The sequence below is a fragment of the Sceloporus occidentalis genome, unplaced genomic scaffold, assembly GCF_023333645.1.
Source record: "Sceloporus occidentalis isolate IW3139 unplaced genomic scaffold, rSceOcc1.0.p SCAF_14, whole genome shotgun sequence".
NCBI classification, from domain to species: domain Eukaryota; kingdom Metazoa; phylum Chordata; class Lepidosauria; order Squamata; family Phrynosomatidae; genus Sceloporus; species Sceloporus occidentalis.
In genome coordinates, this window is record NW_028316994.1 from 1,047,509 (window position 1) to 1,070,229 (window position 22,721).

The 22,721-nt window shown below is 38.7% G+C and overlaps 3 protein-coding genes across 4 annotated transcripts; all 3 read left to right on the top strand.

Moving 5' to 3' along the window:
- Positions 1–385: 385 nt before the first annotated feature.
- LOC149303442 (olfactory receptor 4D1-like) lies at positions 386–1,354 on the top strand. Its single transcript, XM_089480713.1, has one exon. It carries the CDS (start codon positions 386–388, stop codon positions 1,352–1,354), a length of 969 nt encoding a protein of 322 aa, XP_089336839.1.
- A 10,663-nt stretch (positions 1,355–12,017) lies between these two features.
- Positions 12,018–12,953, top strand: LOC149303443 (olfactory receptor 4D1-like). The gene has a single exon (XM_089479975.1). The coding sequence runs from the start codon at positions 12,018–12,020 to the stop codon at positions 12,951–12,953; it is 936 nt and encodes a 311-aa protein (XP_089336101.1).
- A 4,323-nt stretch (positions 12,954–17,276) lies between these two features.
- On the top strand, positions 17,277–20,205 carry LOC149303444 (olfactory receptor 14A16-like). Of its 2 annotated transcripts, XM_089480169.1 has the most exons (2): positions 17,277–17,287; positions 19,272–20,205. In XM_089480169.1, the coding sequence occupies exons 1-2, from the start codon at positions 17,277–17,279 to the stop codon at positions 20,203–20,205; spliced, it is 945 nt and encodes a 314-aa protein (XP_089336295.1). The 2 variants fall into 2 exon arrangements, with proteins under 2 accessions (XP_089336295.1, XP_089336296.1); XM_089480170.1 differs by lacking the exon at positions 17,277–17,287 and having other exon boundaries at positions 19,246–20,205.
- Positions 20,206–22,721: the final 2,516 nt, after the last annotated feature.

Consider the following 22,721-nt stretch of genomic DNA (forward strand, 5'->3'; position numbering starts at 1 on the left):
TTTGCAGCATTTTCAGTAGAAAATGGAATTTTTAATCTTGGTGGGAGCTTCACCCTGCGACACCTGGGACCTCCAACTTGGCATAGGAAAGAATCCTGCCTGAAACTCTAGAGAACCATTGCTGCAAATTAGAGATGATAATACTGAGTGGGATACAGATTTACTCAGAAGTTACCCTGATGACAGAGTAGAGTTTTCTTGGCCTTATTTTAATTCGAAACTGTCTTTGTATGGTGCTCCATATCTGCAAGCTAGTTTCAGAAATAGCGTCCAATATTTAATATTTACTGGCATGAATGAATTGCTTGAAAAGAAATTTTACGACATGATTTTAATGCTCCCTAGATGTTCCTGGGGGAAACTTCTGCTCCAAGAGGATGCTGTAATGGAGAACAGAAGCTCAGCAGTGACAGAATTTATTCTCCTGGGCCTGTCTCAGAATCCCAGAATACAAACTTTCCTCTTCTTCCTTTTCCTTGCTATCTACAGTACAACCTGGCTTGGAAATCTCACCATTATTATTACAGTGATCACCACACCCAGTCTCCATACACCCATGTACTTCATGTTAGCTAATTTGGCCATAGTAGACATAAGTGAATCAACAGTCACATTACTCAAAATGTTATGGGACCTTCTCTCCCATACTCATACAATCACATACAATGGGTGCATTGCACAGGTTTTTTTCTTACATTTTACAGGGGGTGCAGTGGTTTTCCTGCTGGTTGTGATGGCTATTGACAGATACATAGCGATCTACAAGCCACTGCAATACTTGGTGATCATGAATCCAAGAGTTTGTATAGGTTTGGTAGCAGGAGCATGGTTTGGCGGCTTTGCTCACTCCATTGTCCAGGTCGGAATTCTTATTCAGCTACCCTTCTGTGCATCCAATATTCTGGATCATTTCTACTGTGATGTCCCACAGCTCATTAAGTTGGCATGTTGTGATACACACATCATAGAAATCTTAATGGTTTGTAACAGTGGACTACTCCTGACATTAATCTTCTTCACTTTACTTGTGTCATACACTGTTATCTTGGTGAAAATTAGAAGACATGTTACAGAGGGGCAACACAAAGCTCTTTCCACTTGTGCTGCACAGATTTTAGTCATGAGTTTAAATTTTGTCCCAGGGATGTTTGTTTATGATCGGCCTTTCAAGGTCTTTCCAGGAGATAAAATTGCGTCAGTCCTCTATAGTGTTTTGACACCGATGCTGAATTCAATGATCTTCACTTTGCGCAATACAGAAATGAAAAACAACATTAGAAAATTCCTGAAAAAACTTCTCATTTGCAGAAAAACGGAAATATTCATAATGCATTCATCGAACAGACGGCCATAATAATAATAAGATAACTTAACTGGTTATTAGATTTTTTTTCACTTTTCACTGATTTTTTTGTTTGTTTGTGTCTTCAAGTTATTTCCTATGTATGGTGGCCCTAAAGTCACAAGGTTTTCTTGGCAAGATTTGTTCAAAGTGGGGGGTAACCATTGCTTTTCATTGAGGCTGAGACTGTGTGATACGCCAAAGGTCATCCAGCAGTTTTCCAGGAACTAGTGGGGATCTGAACCCTGATCTCCCACAGTAAGAGACCAACACTAAAATCCTTATATCCACTGTCTTGCCTTTAACTGATAGGATTAAAATCCTGAATGTCTGTGAAGTACAATTATTCTTTAACACAAGTTTATTTCCTTACCAAAGAGATGCCTTCTGTTCATTGGATCTCTGTTGGCTGGTTGATCTTGGGAGGTCCATTGGCCTACTAGAAGGAAGACCCTTTTAAAACCCAGTTGGTCAAAATATTCTAACCTTCCTATTATTTAGGAAAACATTTTTCCCCAAAGGTTTAACTTATGTATTTCAGAGATTCAACTTTGTGTATAAAAGACATTTTCCCCATCAGCATCTTAATTTCTGTATTATTTTTATTTAAGTTTAGGTATAAAAAATAAGCACCAAAAATGGCCTCAATGTTATCCACAATATCTTTTCTACAATGCAATTCCTCAACTGGAATGTTCAGATATAAACAAATATTGCATTTATTGATATTCTTTATACTCTGTGTGTCTCCATTTGTAGTATTGTGTGTCCTCAAGTTGTGCTTGAATTATGATGACCCTAAAGTGAATCTATCATGGGATTTTCTTTACAAGATTTATACCACTATATTCATCTAAGGCTGGGAGAGTATGATTTTTGATCATAGTCACCCAGTGGGTTTCCATGACTGTGTGAAGATTTGAATCTTGCTCTCCTGAAGTCCTAGTCCAATATTCAGATTATTATACTATGCTTGCTCTCAATGTATTCATCAGGAAAGCATTGTTTATCGAGTTAATAGATCATTACTGGCATGAATTTGGAATAGGAAGAGAACCTCAGAATTTTTACTAAGATGTTAAATATGTAAATGCCAATTGCTGTAAATGTATTTTTAGATTGTAGATTTCATATAGCCTTTATATATTGAATGCTGCATTTCACATCCTAGATCTCCATTTCCCTAGAGCAAAATCCTTTGACACTTTCCAGCCAAAACAATTCCCGGCCTGGCAGCCAGGCATGACAAGGCATATAAATCTTTGTGCAGTATAATCTTTGTGTGGTGTCTAACGTTGTCAACCGCAAGCAAAGGTAGATGGCCAACAGTTTGTGAAATTTCAACATTCTATGTTGTTATTTAACCTCTTTTTTAAAAAAGTTCTTTTGCTACATTTGCCAGTGTTTCAAAATATTTTAGAAACAGCCATTGGTAAAACTGAAAGAAAAGCCAGCATTGTGTAGTAGTTTGAGTATTTGACTAGGACTCTGGGAGATGGCCATGGAAGCCATTTAGGCAACCTTGGGCAGCACACTCTCTCAGCATCAGATAAAAGCAATGGCAAAACCCCTCTGAAATGATTTGAAAGCACAGAGTAGCAGGAGGGGGAAATGCATACTCTAATTTTGTGAGAAGATGAGTTGTATATTTTGTTTGCTTGTTTTTACTATTTACATTTGTATTACATTTGTAACTTGTAACCTTAATAAAAGATTTTCAAAAAAATTGAATTATTAGGGATCTTATGTCAGAGTCAGAATTTGGCTGCCTGGTGCACACATATGACTATATGATTAGGCAAGTAAAAAAAAAATGGGGCACCTTTATTTCTCCTTCTTTTGTTATTTTAAGTTCTGTTTCAAAAGAGCATTCAGCACCAAACAAGCCAAAGTACAGATAAGATGGACTGCTCTGTTTCACATACACTAATGAGCCTGAATTAGTGGAGATTTTTACCTAGGGATATTATTTTTGTGCATTGGTACCTCTGTCACTGGGGAACTATAGAAGAAACATTAAGTCACAACAGAAAGCCAGGACTGTGCATACCACCAGAGAGGTGATAGTAGAATGAAAATAACATTCACAAACCATCATGCTGTGCTCACCTTGTAGCCAAAATAGAAGCACCCTAAATTCACACATGAAAATTTAAGAAACGATTTGATATGTTTCTGAAAATACTTTCTTTCCTATAAATCTGAATTGAAAAGGTTTATAGGGGAAAAACTGTGTGGAATCAATATTCAACGTAACACTAAAAATTTATAGATGACCACCATATTCATACAAACACAAAAGATAAACTAGCAACACATTTGAGACAAATTGGGGGGGGGGGGCTCTATTAAAATTTTTGTGAACATAAAGTTGACTGTTAGCTATTAAATCGTTCCATATAACAGAGTCAGTCAGGTATGTTAGATATCTATACATTCCTCAACTGGAATGTTCAGATATAAACAAATATTGCATTTATTGATATTCTTTAGAATCTGTGTGTTTCCATTTGTAATATTGTGCGTCCTCACATGGTCCCTGAAGGATGGTGACTCTAAAGTGAATCTATCATGGGATTTTCTTGACAAGATTTATTGAGAAGATGTTTGCCACTGTATTCATCTAAGGCTGAGAGAGCATGATTTGACCATAGTCATCCAGTTGGTTTCCATACTGAGTGGAAATTCAGACCTTGCTGTCCTGAAGTCCTAGTCCAATATTCAGATTATTACATTAATCTTGCTCTCAGTGTATTCAGTAGGAAAGCATTGCATATCAAGCTAAAATATCATTACACATATTGGCATGAATTTGGGATAGGAAGAGAACCTCAGAATTTTTACTAATATATTAAATATATAAATGCCAATTGCCCTAAAATGTATCTGTAGTTGTAGATTTCTTATAGCCTTTATATTTTGAATGCTGCAGTCCACATCCTAGATCTCCATTTCCCTAGAGCAAAATCCTTTGACACTTTCCAGACAAAACAATTCCCGGCCTGGCAACCAGGCACGACAAGGCATATAAATCTTTGTGTAGTACAATGGAGCCTTGCGTTATGTGGGTATCCGTTCCGCCCACCCCCCGGTAAGGCAAATACTGTGTAAGCTCAAGCCACATTCAATAGAATGGAGCTCGTGCTTGCGATGGTGTGGCGCATGCGCACTATGCGTGCATGAGCCATTGAATGGGTTGCAGCGTGCCTTCCATGTAAACTGGAAGCCGTGTATGGGGCACCCTGATTATGGAGCAGGCACGCTGTATAATCTTTGTGTAGTGTCTAAAGTTGTCAACCAGAAACAAAGGTAGATGGCAAACAGTTTGAGAAATTTCAATAATCTATTTTGTTATTTTACCTCTTTTTTAAAAAGAGGTGTGTTTTTTTGTTTTTTGTTTTGTTTTTGTTTTGTTTTGTTTTTGCTACATTTGCCAGTATTTCAAAAATATTTTAGAAACAGCTATTGGTAAAACTGAAACAAAAGCCAGCATGGTATAGTGGTTTGAGTATTGGACTAGGACTCTGGAAGATCAAATCCTTGTTTGGCCAAGGAAGCCATTTAGGCAACCTTAGGCAGCACACTCTCTCAGCATCAGAGAAAAGCAATGGCTAAACCCCCCTGAAATGATTTGAAGGCACACTGTATCGGGGGGGGGGGGGGGTGAATGCATACCCTAATTTTGTGAGAAGGGTTGTATATTTTGTTTGCTTGTTTTTACTGTTTACATTTGTATTGCATTTGTAACTTGTAATCTTAATAAAAGATTTTCAAAAATTGAATGATTAGGGATGTTATGCCAGAGTCAGAATTTGGCTGCCTGGTGCACACATATGGCTAAATTATTAGGCAAGTCAAAAAATTGGGTGCCTTTATTTCTCCCTCTTTTTTACTTTTAAGTTATACATTTTGGTCCAAAAGAGTGTTCAGCACTAAACAATCCAAAGTACAGATAAGATGGAATGCTCTATTTCACATTCATTAATGAGCCCAAGTTAGTGGAGCTTTTTTACCTAACCTTACCTTATTTTTGTGCATTGGTACCTCTGCCACTGGGGAACTATAGAAGAAACATTAAGTCACAACAGAAAGCCAGGACTGTGTATACCCAAACCACCATGCTATGATCACCTTGTAGCTAAAATATGAGCACCCTGAATTCACACATAAAAATTTAAGAAATGCTTTGATATGTTTCTGTAAAAATACTTTATTTCCTATAAATCTGAATGAGAAGGTTTATAGAAAAAACTGCATGGAATCAATATTCAACATAGCACTAGATATTTATACATGACCACCATATCCATAAAAGCACAAAAGAGAAACTAACAACACTTTTGAGATAAAGTGGACTGTCAGCTATTAAATAGTTCCATATTATATAGTCAGTTAGGTTTGTTAGCTGTCTGTACACTTGTGGGCTATTGTCACACTGCAGGAATAAAACAGTTTGACATCACTTTAACTGTCATGGCTCCATCCTGTGGAATCCAGGGATGTATAGTTTGGTGAGGCATTAAGCCTGGCTTGTCAGAATGCTCTGGTGCCTCGTCAAATTACAAATCCCAGGATTGCAATTTAAAGTGATGTCAAAATACTTTATTTCTGCTGTGTATAGTCAGCCAGCATACCTGATTGACTCTGTAACATGGCACTATTTAATAGCTCTCACATTGGCCCCACAACCTACTTCAGAATGGCTGCAGATATAGGGTCTGTTTGTCTCTGCAAACAATTCAAGAATGGTAGAAGTGAGGGGATGCTTCACTGACATTTCAGAAATGCGATTGGCTTTCACACTCTTACACTTCAGGAATGTTTTACTGGCACTTTACCCACAGTAAGCGCTGGTGTGAAAATAATAATAATAATAATAATAATAATAATAATAATAATAATAATATAAATATAAAAAATCTTCAATGTAACACACTCAACATTCTTTCTTCAGTATTAGACTGAATGATGAAGCTGCTCAGGGACTTCACTCTGCACTGCCTGCATTATAATGTTCTTTTTTCTAGACACATATTCCAGGCCTGTGCAAGAGATCAATGCCCTCAACAGGGAGCAGACAAACTACCCAAAGTTTAGATATCATATACACTCCTTACCAAAACTTTTAAAAACCCATCAAACTGCCCTATGGACATCTTGGGGTATGGTAGACAATTTTGACATGCTCCCTAGACAGTTCTAAATCCATAAAAAACTATTTCCCAGAACAAGAAGTACCAAAAACACTTCTCTTTTTGTGAAAAAAGACTCCAGGGGTTAAAACATATTAGGTTTCCCAAATTTACTTAGCTCCTAATGTCCTATAAAGGACATGGAGGCCATTTGAATTATTCAACAGAAATTACAGCATTGTGGTGAGCACTGAAGATTAACTGTATAGAAGAGGTGTCTTTAGACTAGTTCCATAGATCTTGAGACTCAGAGGTTGATCTTTGAAAGATCCTTAGGGTCAACCGGTATTATGAACTCTCTAAAGTCATGGAGTTTAGGGGAAATCTGAATCCGGGAAGATTTTGCAAAAAATATGGGATAGCTGCTGTTGGCAGTACATATAACAGCACAGTGTTAGGTCTGGGTGATTTACTCTTAAATTACAGATGTTGTGGTCTTGTAACAAGTCTGCCAATGATTTAATGGGGGACAGTTAATTCACAGGAAAGATTTATGCCTACATATGGTCTGAATGATTCTTCCATTTCTGAAAGGGGATGAACAATGGCATCATCACATTAACGATAGCATCATCACCCATACCACTCTTGTTCCATGCAACATTCTGTAAGAGGGATAGAAATAATATTTATTTGCATTCGTTTGCATTTGTTTGTATTCAGTTTCTTAAAAAAAAAAAAAGATTTCCCCAATAACTGGAAAACCCTTTCAAGAAGAACAGAGCAGTGACAAATTCCTTCACACTTTGGGAAGTTTTCCAAGATAATTCACTTGCACATAAATACATACAGGCCAAAACCTTGTATTAGACACTTAGCTACAGTGCCATGGCTACAATATGACTCTGGATCTGACTCCAAAAAGCCCACCTCAAAATTCATCCCTGCTAGGCAGTGTCCAGAAGTTCAACACTTAGTATAGCTGCCTGAATGTTAAGTGAGTTTCAGGGGCATTTATAATTGTGGTAATGGCACCATGGTTGTAAATGTAAATAGGAAATAATTACAATATTATGACCTTGTAACTGACTAATAGGATGCTAACAATAGCTTTCTGTGAAAAAGGAAGGCGGTGCATAAAAATCACTTTTTAGCACAGAAAACCATGTGTATTTCTATGCAAAGTGCCTGAATTCTGATCAAAAACTGTGCAGAAATCATTGTGTTCTCCCACAGCAAAATGAAAGGTATAGAAATTATTTGTTCTTGCATGTGACAGTGAAGATTTACATCACTATACAGTAAACCTTTCTTAAAACTTTAGTATTCTTTTTGTTTGGAATTTAATTGCAGTACTGAGCAGTATTCAGCATGGTCTAGTGGATTGAATGTTGGACTATGACTCTGGAGAAAAGGGTTTGATTTCCCCACAGCCATGAAACCAGTGGGGTGATCTTGGACAAATCGCATGCTCTCAGCCTCAGGGAAAGGCAAGGGCAAACCTCCTCTGGACAAATCTTGCTAAGAAAGCCCCATGATAGGTTTGCCTTTGGGCTGCCATGAGTCAGAAATGACTTGAAGGCACACAGCAACAACATTGATGAATAAAGACTGGATTCTTCAAAAACACTTAAATGAGTTTTATCAAAAGTTAGCAACCTCAGTTCCCCAAGTATATGGGAGTTGCATGGGTTTCTGCTCATGCACACTTACATTGTATAACAACACAACACTCTTTGTAAGATTTAATTCCAGTTGGAATTTATGTAAATGAAGTAGAATTCCAAAGAAGGTCTTGCAAAGTGTTCAGCATCAACTCAAGACAACTGGCATTGAATGCAGAACAGGTAAGGTCAAATGGGACTGGGGAAGATTTGATTATGAACTGATTTGATCATATTGCATAATTTGATTATATTCTATCATTTTTGTAGGAATTCAAGAAGGTATCATACAATAGATAGGGAGATGGTGTAATTGTGTCTCTCTGTGTGCACATACTTGATTTATAAATGATGGGCACTAAACACAAAACTCAGGAACCCTGAGTCAAGATTAGAAAATCTGAAGATTTGCCCCCCGTACTGACTAGTATTTCAACTAAAAATGGCAATAACTTTATGTTCATGTTTGTCAAAATATTTCCTGCACAGTAGCCCATTAGCAGGGAATTAGATCTGCTAAATTTCAACCAAAACATTGCAGGTGCTTTTGTGCTCTATCTGTTATTGTCTCTTCTCTTTCCTGTCTTTAAAAAGTTAAACCTGTTTTGGTTATGTTTTGGGGCAGAATTTGAATAAATTTGTTGGCTCAGGCTAAGATTCTGTAGGGAGGTTGATGGGGCATAACTCTGGCAGGATAATTCTGCTTGTGGCTAGGCCTGTTTAGCTGTTGCCAGCTGCAAAATGAAGCTGCCCAATGTTGGAGTAAACCTTCATGGCCGATCAATGGCTGGGGGACTATCTGACTGTTGTTTGCAGCTAGGACAGAAAAAGGACCTAGTACTCTTCCAGACATCCAGTGAATGCACTAAACACCCAGGAGAATCATGGCTCTTTCTCTCTCCTAACTATAAAACTGCAACTAAATGGTGCCCTAGACCTTCTCATGTCTCTCAACTACCACTGGATTATACCAGTTATGCCTGTGTATGTCACCAGCAGGATTCCAGCCATAAATACCAATAAATAAGTCAGTAAGGTTTCAGATGACTGTCACCTTTTCAGGTAGTAAAACTGGGATTATTTTGCTGAATTCAAGGAAAGTTAGAAAGAGGGGAAAATTCACTGTTGAAACTCCGCTTTGCTGTCATTTTCTGACAATTTTAAAGAAAACTCCAAGAGTAGGGATAATGTTTTGACACGCTAGTCAAGATTTGGTGTGTGTATGTTGGGGGGGGGGGGGCTGCCCCTTTCTCATTAGCCAGAAAATTCATCCTGAAAGTTCAAACTATTACTATTTCTGGTGGCTCAGTGAGAATGCAGATAGCATGTTTCTTCTAACCCAGGCATATTGAACTGGAAAGATGCCTATCTGGGTAAAATTTCACTGTAGCATACAAAAGAGGTGAACCGACTTCAGGCTTGTAAGATGTACCTCATTTTACTTGGACCTCCACGATTAGAGATGGAAGATTTATTATTATTATTATTATTATTATTATTATTATTGGGCTTCAGCTCAATTTTGAAAAATCTGCATTTACAATTTTTTCAAAATTCAGATGTAGAATAAAGCAAGATCAGAAATACACTGGCACCCAGTGCCATTCTTTTAAAAGTGGATTTTAAACATATTTTTACTAGCTCTTCCAATCAGCAGTCTAGCTGCTGCACTTTGCATTTCAGTCTCTATAATATCTGCAAGATCAGCACCTAAAAGAGTGCAATGCAGTACTGTAATCAGGGGCTTATTGAATTATTGAAGCCAGGTTATCCACATCAATAATAAATGCTGACAGTCGAAGATGCCTGTTTTGTCTTCAGTATAGATCCCTATCCCACAGATGCTCTTGAAGGACAGATGCAGAAGGAACTTGTTAAGTGTATTAGATGAATATAACATGGGCATACATTTGCCTGTTTCATATTCTTCATATTGGAATTGTGTACACTTTGAGAATGTATTATCAAAACTTGTCACCCATCCCCATAGAAGATATTCACTTATTATGTATATTATAAATACAGATATTTTTCATGGCAACAGCTATCTCAGCCTTATATGTTTGGAACATACCAGATAAGATCCTGCATTCCAAAAAAGAGAACTTTTCTGTATTCCTGTCTACTTCTTGATTATCAAGACTCCTTGATAAGGTAGGTGGATAAATGCCACACAGGAAAGGATTAAATGTCAGTTTTCCAGTGCTGCTGCTTGGATCAAATCCCCAAGTTATGTGTGACTTTGATCTTCAGGAGGTCCATCCCAATCACAGCAAATAGTTGCACTTATAAATATCTTGTTGTAGTTCAAAGAGGTTAGCAGTGATAGAGCTGTGCCTTCTGCATAGCTCTCTTTTGGCCACATTCCCTTTCTGTTTAATCCCACCACTTTTTATCTTTCTGATTACTGCCTGTTTCACAAAATTGTCGCAACTGTCAACATTAATTAAAAAGAAAAATGCATTAAATTAAATATAATGTTCTACACATATTCTACTCAAAGATGAATGAAAATAGATGAGGGCTGATTTGGGTGAGGCTATAGATCTGAGTTTAAGTTCAGGCAGTTTGAGGCCCAGGTACTGCATGATAGGGATAAGCTCCTGTCACTAGTCCCAGCTTCTGCTAATTTAGCAGTGTGAAAACATGCAAATACAAGTAGCTAGATAGGTACCACTTCTCAGTGGGAAGGTAACAGCGTTTAGTACTGTCATGCTGGTCAGATGACCACCAGTGCAGTCCTTGGGCAATGCTGGCTCTTCAGCTTAGACACAGAGATGAGCACCATCCCCTACAGTCAGTTACAACTAGATACAGACTGGTGCAAAGCACTGGCCTGGGGATGATTTTAGGGCTTGGGAGAGCGGCGTGTCCACATGCTCCCAAACCCTACTGTGCTGTCCGGGCGCCATTTTGGCACGCATGTGTTCACGCACATGTGCACAGTGATGACATCCCTCATGTACCATGTCCAAATGGCGTGGTGCACAAGGTCCGTCACCACGCTGCTCCAGGGCACTAATGTCAGCAACAGCGGACAAAGGAGCCACATTTTGCAGTTCCTTTTTCATGGCACATCATTGCCGCAATGTGCAGTCACCACAGCAATGATCCACGGGAGCAGTGTCTCACCCACCCTTTCTGCCCATCTGTATTGTCCCTAACTTTACGGGCTTGTAACACCCACATCAACTATGAGATGAATGATGATGATGATGATGATGATGATGATGATGATGATGATGATGAACATTATTACCTTTCTTATCAGTCTTGAATTAAATATAAAGGAAACCAGACTGCAATTGCAGCTCAGTAAGTGTAATAGAAGGAAAGTGTTAATAGCAATGAGATTTGCAAGGGGACTGATGAGTGAAAGGGGATAATGGGTGGTTTGAGAAGATGATGTTAAAGGTGGACTGGATAATAACCCAAACTAATTCCTAATATGAGTGATGAGAGCAGTGGGGATACAGAAGGGGAGAGTGAGAAGGCTAGTGGGACAGCAGGTCAGGAGAAACAAGAGGGGGAGTCTGCCACCTCCAGTAAACCACAATCAATGGAACCATATTGTGACTGGCTCCAGCTGATAAACCATGGAGGCCTGGTTTAAAAGGAAAAAGAAAAAGAAGAGTGCTACAAGAAAGAAACCTGCCAATCCAGCTCACTGTTATATGTTGCTTTTTATTGAGGGTAAAAAGTAAATGTTATTTTTTAATTTCAAATGGGGGGGGGGAATCAAATAGGGGGAAAAAGAATACTTCACAGGTTTATTGAAAATTATTCACTAGTATCATCAGTGAACAAAATAAAAAGAAGGGGAAATACAATGGATTGATTTGTAATTCATTGTTGTATTTTGATTTCAGTGTGTTAATAATGAAGCCAGAGAATTTTACCAGCACTGTGACGGAATTCATTTTCATCGGCCTTACAGCAAACCACCATCTACAATATGTCCTCTTTCTAGTGGTCCTCACAGTCTGTGTTACTACTTGGCTTGGCAATCTCACAATAATCACAACAGTGATCACTGATCACCAGCTTCGTGCCCCAATGTATTTCTTGCTGGGAAACCTGGCTTTCATAGACCTCAGTGAATCTTCAGTCACAGTGCCAAAGATGCTGTGGGACCTGGCTTCACAGCAGAAGGTTATTTCTTTTGGTGGGTGCATGACACAGATGTTCTTCTTTCACTTCACTGGGGGTGCTGCAATTTTCCTTCTTATGGTGATGGCATTAGACCGGTATCTGGCTATCCATAAACCACTTCAGTATCCCACCATAATGAACCATGCTTTATGTGTAGGGTTGGTGACAGGAGCATGGCTGGGTGGGTTTGTCCATTCCATTGTCCAGGTAACTCTAATAATGAAACTGCCATTCTGTGGACCCAACATCTTGAACAACTATTACTGTGATGTTCCACAAGTGATGAAACTGGCCTGTACAGACACATTTGTTATAGAGATGCTAATGTTCTCTAATAGTGGTCTTCTCACTATCATTATTTTCATCATTCTCATTGCATCATATACAATCATTTTGGTCAAAATAAGAGTACATGTCACCAAAGGGAAGATGAAAGCTCTCTCTACTTGTGGGGCCCAGATTACAGTAGTATGCATCCATTTTATACCCTGTATTTTCATCTATGCTCGACCATTCCAAGAATTTGTAGCAGACAAGGCTCTTTCTGCCCTCTATACAGTGATCACACCAATGTTAAATCCCCTTATTTACACACTGAGGAATAGTGAGATGAAGAATGCCATCAGGAGGGTTTATAAAAGATTTCTGTTGTCAGAAAGATAGGGAAACATTTTCTTTGTTCACTGTATTTGTAGATTGGCAGTATGTTGGCATGTAATTTTAATATCATAGATAGAAGGTTTCACCATAAGTCTAGACAGACTTTGTTTGTGGGATTGCCACCTCTTTAGGTGGAGATTCAAAGAAATGTATGCAAAGCAAGTGAGTTCCTCCCAAACAATATAAAAATTGATAACCCTGCCAATAAGTCTAGATATCTATGTGTATTGGTTATAACCTACTAAGTTATAAATGTTCAGTGGGTTTATTCAAAGTCTGAAGTATAACAAAGTAACTTCTGACAAGTTATGTCGCTTCATGAGATGAAGTAGGTTTTTCTCAAAATCTAGCTGAAGGTAGATATTTCTTTAATTTTTGTTTTTAATTTCAACTTGAGAAAGGCAAAGAGTTGGTCATCTAAATTAACAACTTTAATATCATTTTCCATCGAAAATATCCTGCTTGGGACATGAATGGAGTTGAGTGTCTGAAAAATCTGTTTTATATTCCTATGGCATATTCTATGAGGGGTACCCCAATATTCATGCTTTGTGGGAAGAACTTTCTGTAAACAGCATTTGTTTTTTGCATTAAAATGTGTTATCTACAGAAATCACACTTTAGCACAAAACACAGTTTCTAGAAACATACATGAATTTCTGTGCAAAAATTGCAGGTGTCAATAAAATTTCACACAATTCATGCAAAAACTTCCAGTTTCCAGAAATCCAACTGTGTTTTGGGATGAATGTTGTATGGAAAATTGCTGAATTCTTTGCAAAATGTATTTTAGCACACATATGTGTGTATCTAGAAACAGTGTGTGTGTGTGTGTGTGTACAAAAAACATATTTTCCACACAAAACACCAATGATTTCCATGCAAATTACCAATGTGTATTTCTGCACAGAATAAGATCTGAAATATTTTCTTATGTGTGAATAGCAGACAAGAACGACATAGAAATATGTCTGGGGTTTTCCTGTGCAGTAGGGAAAAATGTCGAAATTACTTGTCCCTGTGTGAGAGAAGAAAATAGGAGGATGTTTTCATCATTATTTTCTCTTCTCTTCAAAATTGGAAGACACGCTGAACATGATTTGCTAGCCCTATCATTCTGAAACTTTGTGGGTTTGTTATTTAACACAACCTTTATGCCATCTTTCATTTTCTTGGCAATGATCCACAAGGAAGATGCAATATTGGTGGGGAGGGGGCATCTTCCAAGTGATAAAACTGGTCTTGCACAAAAATCTCCCTACACATTCACCCCAAAATTGGTAGTCTTGATGCCCACAGAAAAGGCATCAAGATCTGAAAATTTCTTCCCATTTCTTGGAATCATAGAATCAGAGAGTTGGAAGAGACCACAAGGGCCTTCCAGTCCAACCCCATTCTGCCATGCAGGAACTCTCAGTCAAAGCATCCCCAACAGATGGCCATCCAGCCTCTGTTTAAAGACCTCCACCTTCAAGTAATAATTTTTTTAAAAGTAAGTGACAGGTCCATTAAAAGCTCAATTGTTCTGCACTTTTGTTACTCCACTTAGAAACAATAGAAAACAGTGTTCTGAAACATAGAAATGCTTCTATGCTGCAAGAAATGAAATAGCTGCTGGTTGGAAGATGGGTGATTTAACTCTGGAAAAATGGTGAGTGAGTTTGGCACACAAGGCTACTTGAAAACCATTCTTACACCATCAACCCTTAAAAAGAATAAAAGACATTACATTCCTTTTATAAGAACTGATAAACTCTTATTGATGATATTACCCTGACCTTGCATTTGCTCTACCACCATTGGAACTGCTGACTTATGGATAGACTTTTTTACCCCAACCCCATCAAGAGAGTCTTCTTCAGTGAATGTTGTGTTCATACTAGTTGGAAATATACAATGCCACCTGGATAACTACCCTGATGGGATTGCCCTTTAAGTGTACCATATATGTATTTTTCTTTTCACTTGTATCAAAAGCCTGGTTGAACCTCTGTTATTGTGGTTGGTTTAATGTTGTTTGTGAAACTGAAATAAATAAAAGGTGAGATTTGTATTGTTTTGTTTTTAAAGACACATATGGCAAGGCCCCTTGTTCCTACCTCTTTGAATTCAGTAGGTGCAATTTCCTCCTAAATGTGTACTAAATCTGCCAGTTTGATCTAATTTTGAGGATGAGTGCAAATGGTAATGGCATATTGATATTTCCAGTGATAGTCAAGGGGAAGCAGGAAATTTAAGAATTTCTGTAGCTCGACTGGAGTCTGGGACTCAAGTTAAATGCACTGGCTTTGAATCATCCTGAGCAGACATGGGTCATTTTCCAAAATAAGTATCTCTAATGAAAACTGTATTTTATATGATTAAAAAAAATCTTTAATTATCATGATGGGAAGAATATTGTATATTTATATTAACACCTTATTTAAATAAAGACAATAGCAATTCCCTTTGTTATGTCTGTATTGCCATTGAAACATCCTTGCATGCTTTTAGTCATGCAGTTGAAATCACACTAGTACTGCAGTCTTATATAGTCGTACCTAATAGAGCTAATGTGACATAATGGTTTGAGCATTGGACTATGACTCTGGAGACCAGAGTTTGATTCCTCACTTGGCCATGAAACCCATTGAGTGACCTTGGGCAAGTATCATGCACAGGGAAGCCATTGAAATCCAAACACCTGTTCAATTTCAACAGGAAAGAGGAAACCCTTAAAGTAAACAAGTTTGGTTTCCATTCCTGAAAAATAGCAAGATGAAGACTCAATAAATGCAAATGAGAAATCTCCCAGGGTCAGGGTTTTTCAGCAGACAATGAGCACTAATCAAGCAGACACTAATCCTCTTTTGCAGACCCTCTCACCCTGAGGTCTGCCATTAGCAACAGAACAATCCACATGCAAATCACTCCTGCATTTCCAGGTCACACAATATATACTGTATACCCAACTCCTTTCCAGGCAAGCATTCCCTGAAGATGCCAGCCACAGATGCTGGCGAAACATCAGGAAGAAACTCTTCTAGAACATGGCCACATAGCCTGAAAAACCCACAAAAAACTATGTTAAAAGTAAACCTTGTTTGATCCCATGGGAAATGCTGAACTCTCCTATGAATAATGTCAAAACTCTGTCTACAGTTGCAAACACTTCATTTTCACCAGTTTTTGCATCGCTAAGCTTACTAAAGCGTAATTTACAATGTAGATGGGGGGGGGGGGGGGGACAAATTATTCATCTCAGAGACTAATGATTAAGTTACTTGATATCAATTAGAAAATAGTTTCAGGACTCAATTTTAGCAGGAGCCATTTCTCATACCATCTGATAACTGATCATTATAATCATCTGGGACTAAAGTTTGAATCTTCAAGTTATGTGACAAATAAACAAAAGGAAAGTTAGGTGCTGTGCCACATCTTTTGAAAATTGGATCTTTCATCGTGGGATCTGTGACATTCTCCAAGGACTGATCCCTTGAAACAACAGAGTAAATTGAGATGATGCAAGCTCTTCCTTCTCTGTCTCTTCATAGCACACATAATCTCTCATCGATGACACACAATGAACCTGATGTTCTTGTCTTCCAGGCTCAAGGAAAATCCTCAGGAAAGATGATGAAACATGTTCATTCAGGATATTTATTCTAAGAAGACAGTACAATAGTGGATAGAAGTGTAGGATCAATGGAAAGATCAGAATTATATTGTAGAAGAAGAGAGTTTTTATTTTTTCCAAGGAGTGATTTCCCATAGCACCACAGATAACAGAGCATGCCATCTCTTCCTCCTCTATCTCCTCAAAGAAGATCAAACTGAAGATCATTGTCACTCTAATCTTTCAAGCAAAACACAAAGGCAAGTAGAATTATCCTCAGTAAAGAAGTAGCCTGTTTGCTTAGCATTTCCATTCTAAAATGACTAATGGTTTGAGTACAACAGCAAAATCAGTAGAAAGATCATAATTATATCATCAAAGGAAAGAGTTTTTTTCCTTCGTTATTTCTGATTTTAAGGTAAAGGAATGTAATAGGTGAATGTTTCAGAGTGATACAGGACAACTTTGAAATATAATACAGGGAAACTGACACTGTATGATTGATGATTTCCCTTATCTTTCAATATCCCTGGGTCAAAGACCAAGAATGCTGTGATTCTCATATACTGTTATGGAATTCTTATTAGAAAAAAGTCACACCATAGCTCATAATTGCAAAGTAGCCTCTCCAACAAAGTGTTGTTTGTTCATTTGCTTGCTTGCTTGTTTTTTATAGCTAATGAAAAGGTATGAATGGCATCTGATTTCTTTTTGCACAGATGAACTATATGAAGGATCTGTCTGGTTATCTAATATTGTTCTTATGGCATGAACGTGAAGATTCTCTCAAATGATTCTGTTCTTTCACACACACATGCCATTTTTAAGGTGTCCTTTGCCTCCAGTATGATTGATGGCAAAGAACAGATTCTAATTAAACTAAATGCAGGATGAGAAGGCTTTGTTAACTGTAGTGCACACTGTACATATGCATATCAGAAGTATTAACCTGTTTATAAAACCACTTTCAGCTCCCTCAAAAACTATAATCTTTGAACCATAGAATCATAGAATTGGAAGAGACCACAAGGGACATGCAGGAGATCACAATCAAAGCATCCCATCCAGCCTCTGTTTTAAGATCTCCAAAGACCTCTGTTTAGGCTTGTTTAATGCCTGCCCCTCCACATAACTCATATCTTGCTTGGCATCCTGTGTGACAAAGTGTGGATTTCTGCATAAATATATAGGCAGGTTACAAACCGCCATTAGGGACGTCCCAAGGACGTCCCAGTTTGGAAAAGGGGCGTCTCTTCTAGACGCCCCTTGCCCTATCACAGACTCAGTCCATACAAAATGGCGGCACCCTGTTCATACGGGCGCCGCCATTTTGACGTAACGGACGCTCTGCATTCGCACATGGCACACCGGAAGTGACGCCGTGAGTGCGCCCTTTGGAACTCGCAGCGCCTCTTCCGGGGCCTGAGAAGGAGCATGATTTCCGCACTCCTCCTCTGCAGTGTCCAGGAGCCGCGCTATTTAAAGGCTGCAGCTCCCGGATGCTGCAAGCAGCGGCGGAGCCAGACCGCTGCTTTTCAGCGATCTATAACCCGCCATAGATTTCAAAAAGTAAAAAGTTTATGTGATGTACCCCCTCCATCTTTAGCAAGGGTTAACTGTGTTAGTTGAGGGCATGCTAGTAGATATCTACCACTAAAATCACCAATAATATGGCAGTGCTCTATACAATTCTCATTTTGGATTCTTAATTCGGGTAGTTTTGTGGATTGTACCAGTATTCAAAAGTACCTAATACAAAGAGGCTGACTATATGACAAGAAGGAACTGTGCAAACAAGCATCTTTCCTAATAAACTTTCTATTCACAGCTACATTTGGAAACTGGGATGTTATATTCCAAAAATAAGGTAAGGCTCAATCAAGATCCTTTATGCCATAACAGTGAACTCTCTGTTCCTATGGGGATGTTGTTCAGATGAATTTCCTTTCACTAAGATTAGCAAGTAATAATAATCTTTTAAAAATCCACAAATTATCAACTGTTCTCGGGATTAGCCTTGGAGTTTAGTTTCTGAACTGGGGTGTGGAACAGGAAGAGGGAGGAAAAAGTAAACAAACACAGATTATGATGAAAGTTACCCAATACTAATACTAATATTAACAACAACAATAATATTTTATCTGTGAGCCACCTTGGGTCTTTTTCTCAGAGAAAGGTGGCATATAAATGTAATAAATAAGTAAATAAATTGATGATGATTTTATTTTTATTCACATAAAAATATACAGATGATGATGATGATGATGATGATCCAAAACACACTGCAGAAATAATCCAGTCTGACACTTTTTTAACTGCCCTAGTTTAGTGCTAGGGAATCCTGGGGATTGTATTTTGTTGTAGTACCAGAGCTCTATGACAGGGAAGTCTAAATATCTTACAAAACTACAATTCCCATAATAATATAATATTATTATTATTTGTATCCCGCCTCTCCCTGTATTGGATCGAGGCGGGTAACAACAAACATAAGAATAATAAAAATAAAACACAACACACCACAAGTAAAAACATAGGAAAACAATTCCCTAGCTTTGAGCCAGGGCAGTTAAAGCAGTGTGAATAATGATAATTCAATATGTAGTTCAGCAATAGGTGGATATTTTCAACATCGCAAAATGATTGTTTATCTTTGCTATTATTTTCTTCACTAATTGTCTATCATTAATACTTTTCAGCAGAAAGACTGAGGAGCATATGAGTCCTAACACATCTTCTGTGACAGAATTCCTTCTCATGGGATTTTCTGATGAATATAGCATGCAAGTTTTGCATTTTGTGATGTTTCTTTTCATTTACTTAATAGCCATAATGGGAAATCTGATCATCATCCTAGCTGTGGCTCTCAACAACAATCTTCATACTCCGATGTATTTCTTCTTGGTCAACTTGTCACTCTCAGACATCTGCTTCATCTCAACCACTGTTCCAAAATCCATAGCTATTTCTGGGACAAACAATGGACTGATTTCTTTTGCTGGATGTGTGGCCCAGGTTTTCTTAGTTATCATCTTTACAGGTTCAGAGCTCACCTTACTTACGGTTATGGCTTATGACCGATATGTAGCTATCTGCCACCCCTTGCAGTATAGCCTAATCATGAACAGGGATGCATGCATCCGAATGACAGCAGCTTCCTGGATTAGCAACTTGGTCCATGCAGCATTACAAACTAGTATGACTTTCAAGTTACATTTCTGTGATTCCAATGTTATTCAGCAATACTTCTGTGATGTCCCCCAATTACAAAAGATTTCTTGCAGTGACACCAGAGTTAATCAAGTTTTGATTTTTGCCCTTGGTATGATTTTAGACTCATTTATTGCTGGATTCATCTTTGTTTCCTATGGCTACATCTTCTCTGCTGTGCTGAAGATTCAGTCAGTTCAAGGCAGGCACAAAGCTTTCTCAACCTGCACTCCCCACTTGACAGTCTTTTCTTTATTTATGATCACTGCTGTGTTTTCCTACATGAGGCCTAAATCGCTTTCCTCTCCCACAGTGGACCTTGTTTCAGCTGTTTTGTATACAGTCTTGCCTCCAGTTTTGAATCCCATCATTTATAGCCTAAGGAACAAAGATATTCAAGCGGCTGTATGGAAAATCCCAAAGCAACTAAAAAATCTCCTAACATGATTGCATAGACTGCAACTCTGTTATTATTATTATTATTATTATTATTATTATTATTATTATTATCTGGTAACATTTTGAATGTAGATAGATAGGTACCACTTCAGTGAGAAGGTAAACAGCATTCTGTGCAGTCATGACCCACAGAGTAGTCTCTGACAATGCTGGCTCTTCAGCTTAGTAATGGAGATGAGCAAATTTTAGGGTGTCACCACTGGGAATTGTTCCCAAGAAGACTTCTGGGGAATTTAGGATAATATACCATTTGTCCTTTCCTCGCAGAGGATCAGTTAATGATGTGATACCCCAGGAGCTCTGCATGGTGTAATATACATCTTTTGATTCTGCTTTGGCCATAGTGTGCAGCAGGGGTGCAGCTGCTGAACTTTCCAAATGCAACATTAAGTCAGCATTTCAGTTGCTGCCTGTTCATCCCTATGATTTTAAGTACTGGGGTTTTCTTCTGAAGGTAAAGTCTACATGGACCAAACACTTCCACTGGGTTGCTCTGTTTTCTGCTTGGCTTTCAAAACTTTTAGCACCTTTTTGGAATGGGCTATTAAATTTCAGTCTGGGCTGCAAAGTGTGGTCCATTACCTAGATGATATTCTATTTGTTGGCTGGGCGGGGATGGGGGCTGTGTGCTTTTCTCATGTAACAATTTGCCTTGCTTACTGACAATCAGGAGTTCCATTAGCTCATGAGAAGATGGAGGGCCCCATCATTTGTCTCAAATTCTTGGGAATAGAAATTGACATGATTCAGCAGTGTTCCAGGCTGCCACTGGACAACCTGACCCAAATTAAGGACCACATAGTGGTGTTTTTGGAGGCCTGGAAGGCCACCCTTAAAGAAATCCAACAACTCATTGGCCATCTTAATTTTGCATACAGAGTGGTGGCCCCAGGGAGGGTCTTTTTGAGATGCCTCTGTATGGCTACAGTGGGCATCAAACGTCCCCACCATAAGGTCAAAATTACAGCAGACATCAAAGAGGATTTGCGGGTTTGGCTGACTTTTTTGGATTCATTTAATGGTGTTTCTTTCTGGCGCAAGACCTTGCGTTTGCAGGGGGCTTTACACATGAGTTCTGATGCAGCGGGTTTCTTAGGTTTGGGGCTCTATTTTAATGGACAATGGCGTGCACAAACATGGCCAAAATTTTGGAAACAATAAGGAGTGACCACCAATTTATTTATTTTTTTGGAATTTCCCCACATTGTTGGGGGAGTAGTGTACGTCTGGGCGGAACAGTTTTCTAACTCTTCTGTCCATTTTTGGTGTGACAATGGTTCAACGGTACAGGTAAATAACCACATGACTTCTAGGAAATCTTTAGTAATGCATTTGGTTAGTGTGTTTTTGCTTTAATGTTTGGCACATAACATCCTCTGAATGGCTTTCCACGTTCCCGGTGTGAAAATGACATCGCTGACGTCCTCTCCTGCCAACAGATTAGTCGCTTCAGGCATCTGGCTCTGGGAGCAGATATCAAGCCAGTTACAATGCCGGAGTATCTGTGGAATCTTGGACGGGAGAAGTGGAAAAGGCCATAAGTGGTTCACTATCTTCCAGAACACAGGCCAACTATAAATAGGCCTGTCTTGAATTTAAATGATTTCAGCTTGATAATGGTCTTAGCCCCTTATGGCCTATTCCAGTTGAGCATTGTCTACAATTCTGCATAGCATTACACCATAAGTGCCTCTCTCCACAGCCTATTCCTAACAAGCTGGCTGCTTTGGCATTTATGTCAAAATCTAGAGGCCTTACTGATAACACTGGGGACTTTCAAGTATGGAGGGCAATTGATGGCTGGACATGTATGCGTGTGGCATTGCCTACACATGCGCACCTATTTCTCCACAGATATTGTTAGGCCTAAGATAGGAATGGGATTTGTTTTGTCTTTCATGTTTTGAGGGTGTGCTCTTCCATGCAACAGCCCTGATGGCCTTTTAGGGGGCATTACATGTCAGTGAATTGTTGTGTCAAAGAGGGATCAATCGAACAGAGCTTTGCTATTTTCTGATTTGGTCTTGTCAGGCCATTTGGCTGTCTTCTACATTCATAAGTTCAAAACAGATCAAAAAGGAAAGGGCTTAGTGGTCTCTCTAGGGCAAAGTTTGCTACAGGCCCTTTGTCCAGTCCAAACACTGAATGAATACCCAGCTTTACAGGGTGGGTCACCATGCTCTCCCTTTTGTCATAATGATCTTACTCCCCTGACTAAATTTCAATTTTGGATGGTGGCTCTGAGGGCCCTTGCCAATTTTGGACTTAAAGATATGCAATTTGGTACTCACTCTTTCCACATTGGGGTGGCTTCCATTGCAGCTGCTATGGAGCCGGAGCCACCAATGATCCAGCATATTGGTTGTTGGAAATCAGTTGCCTACAAAAGGTATGTGCAGAAAGTTTGTGTTTAATTCTTTTTTAATGCATGTTTTTGTTAGTTCACAGGTGTTGTTTTTCGAGGGTGGGGGTCTTGATTTGTGACCACAGCATGATTTACTGGG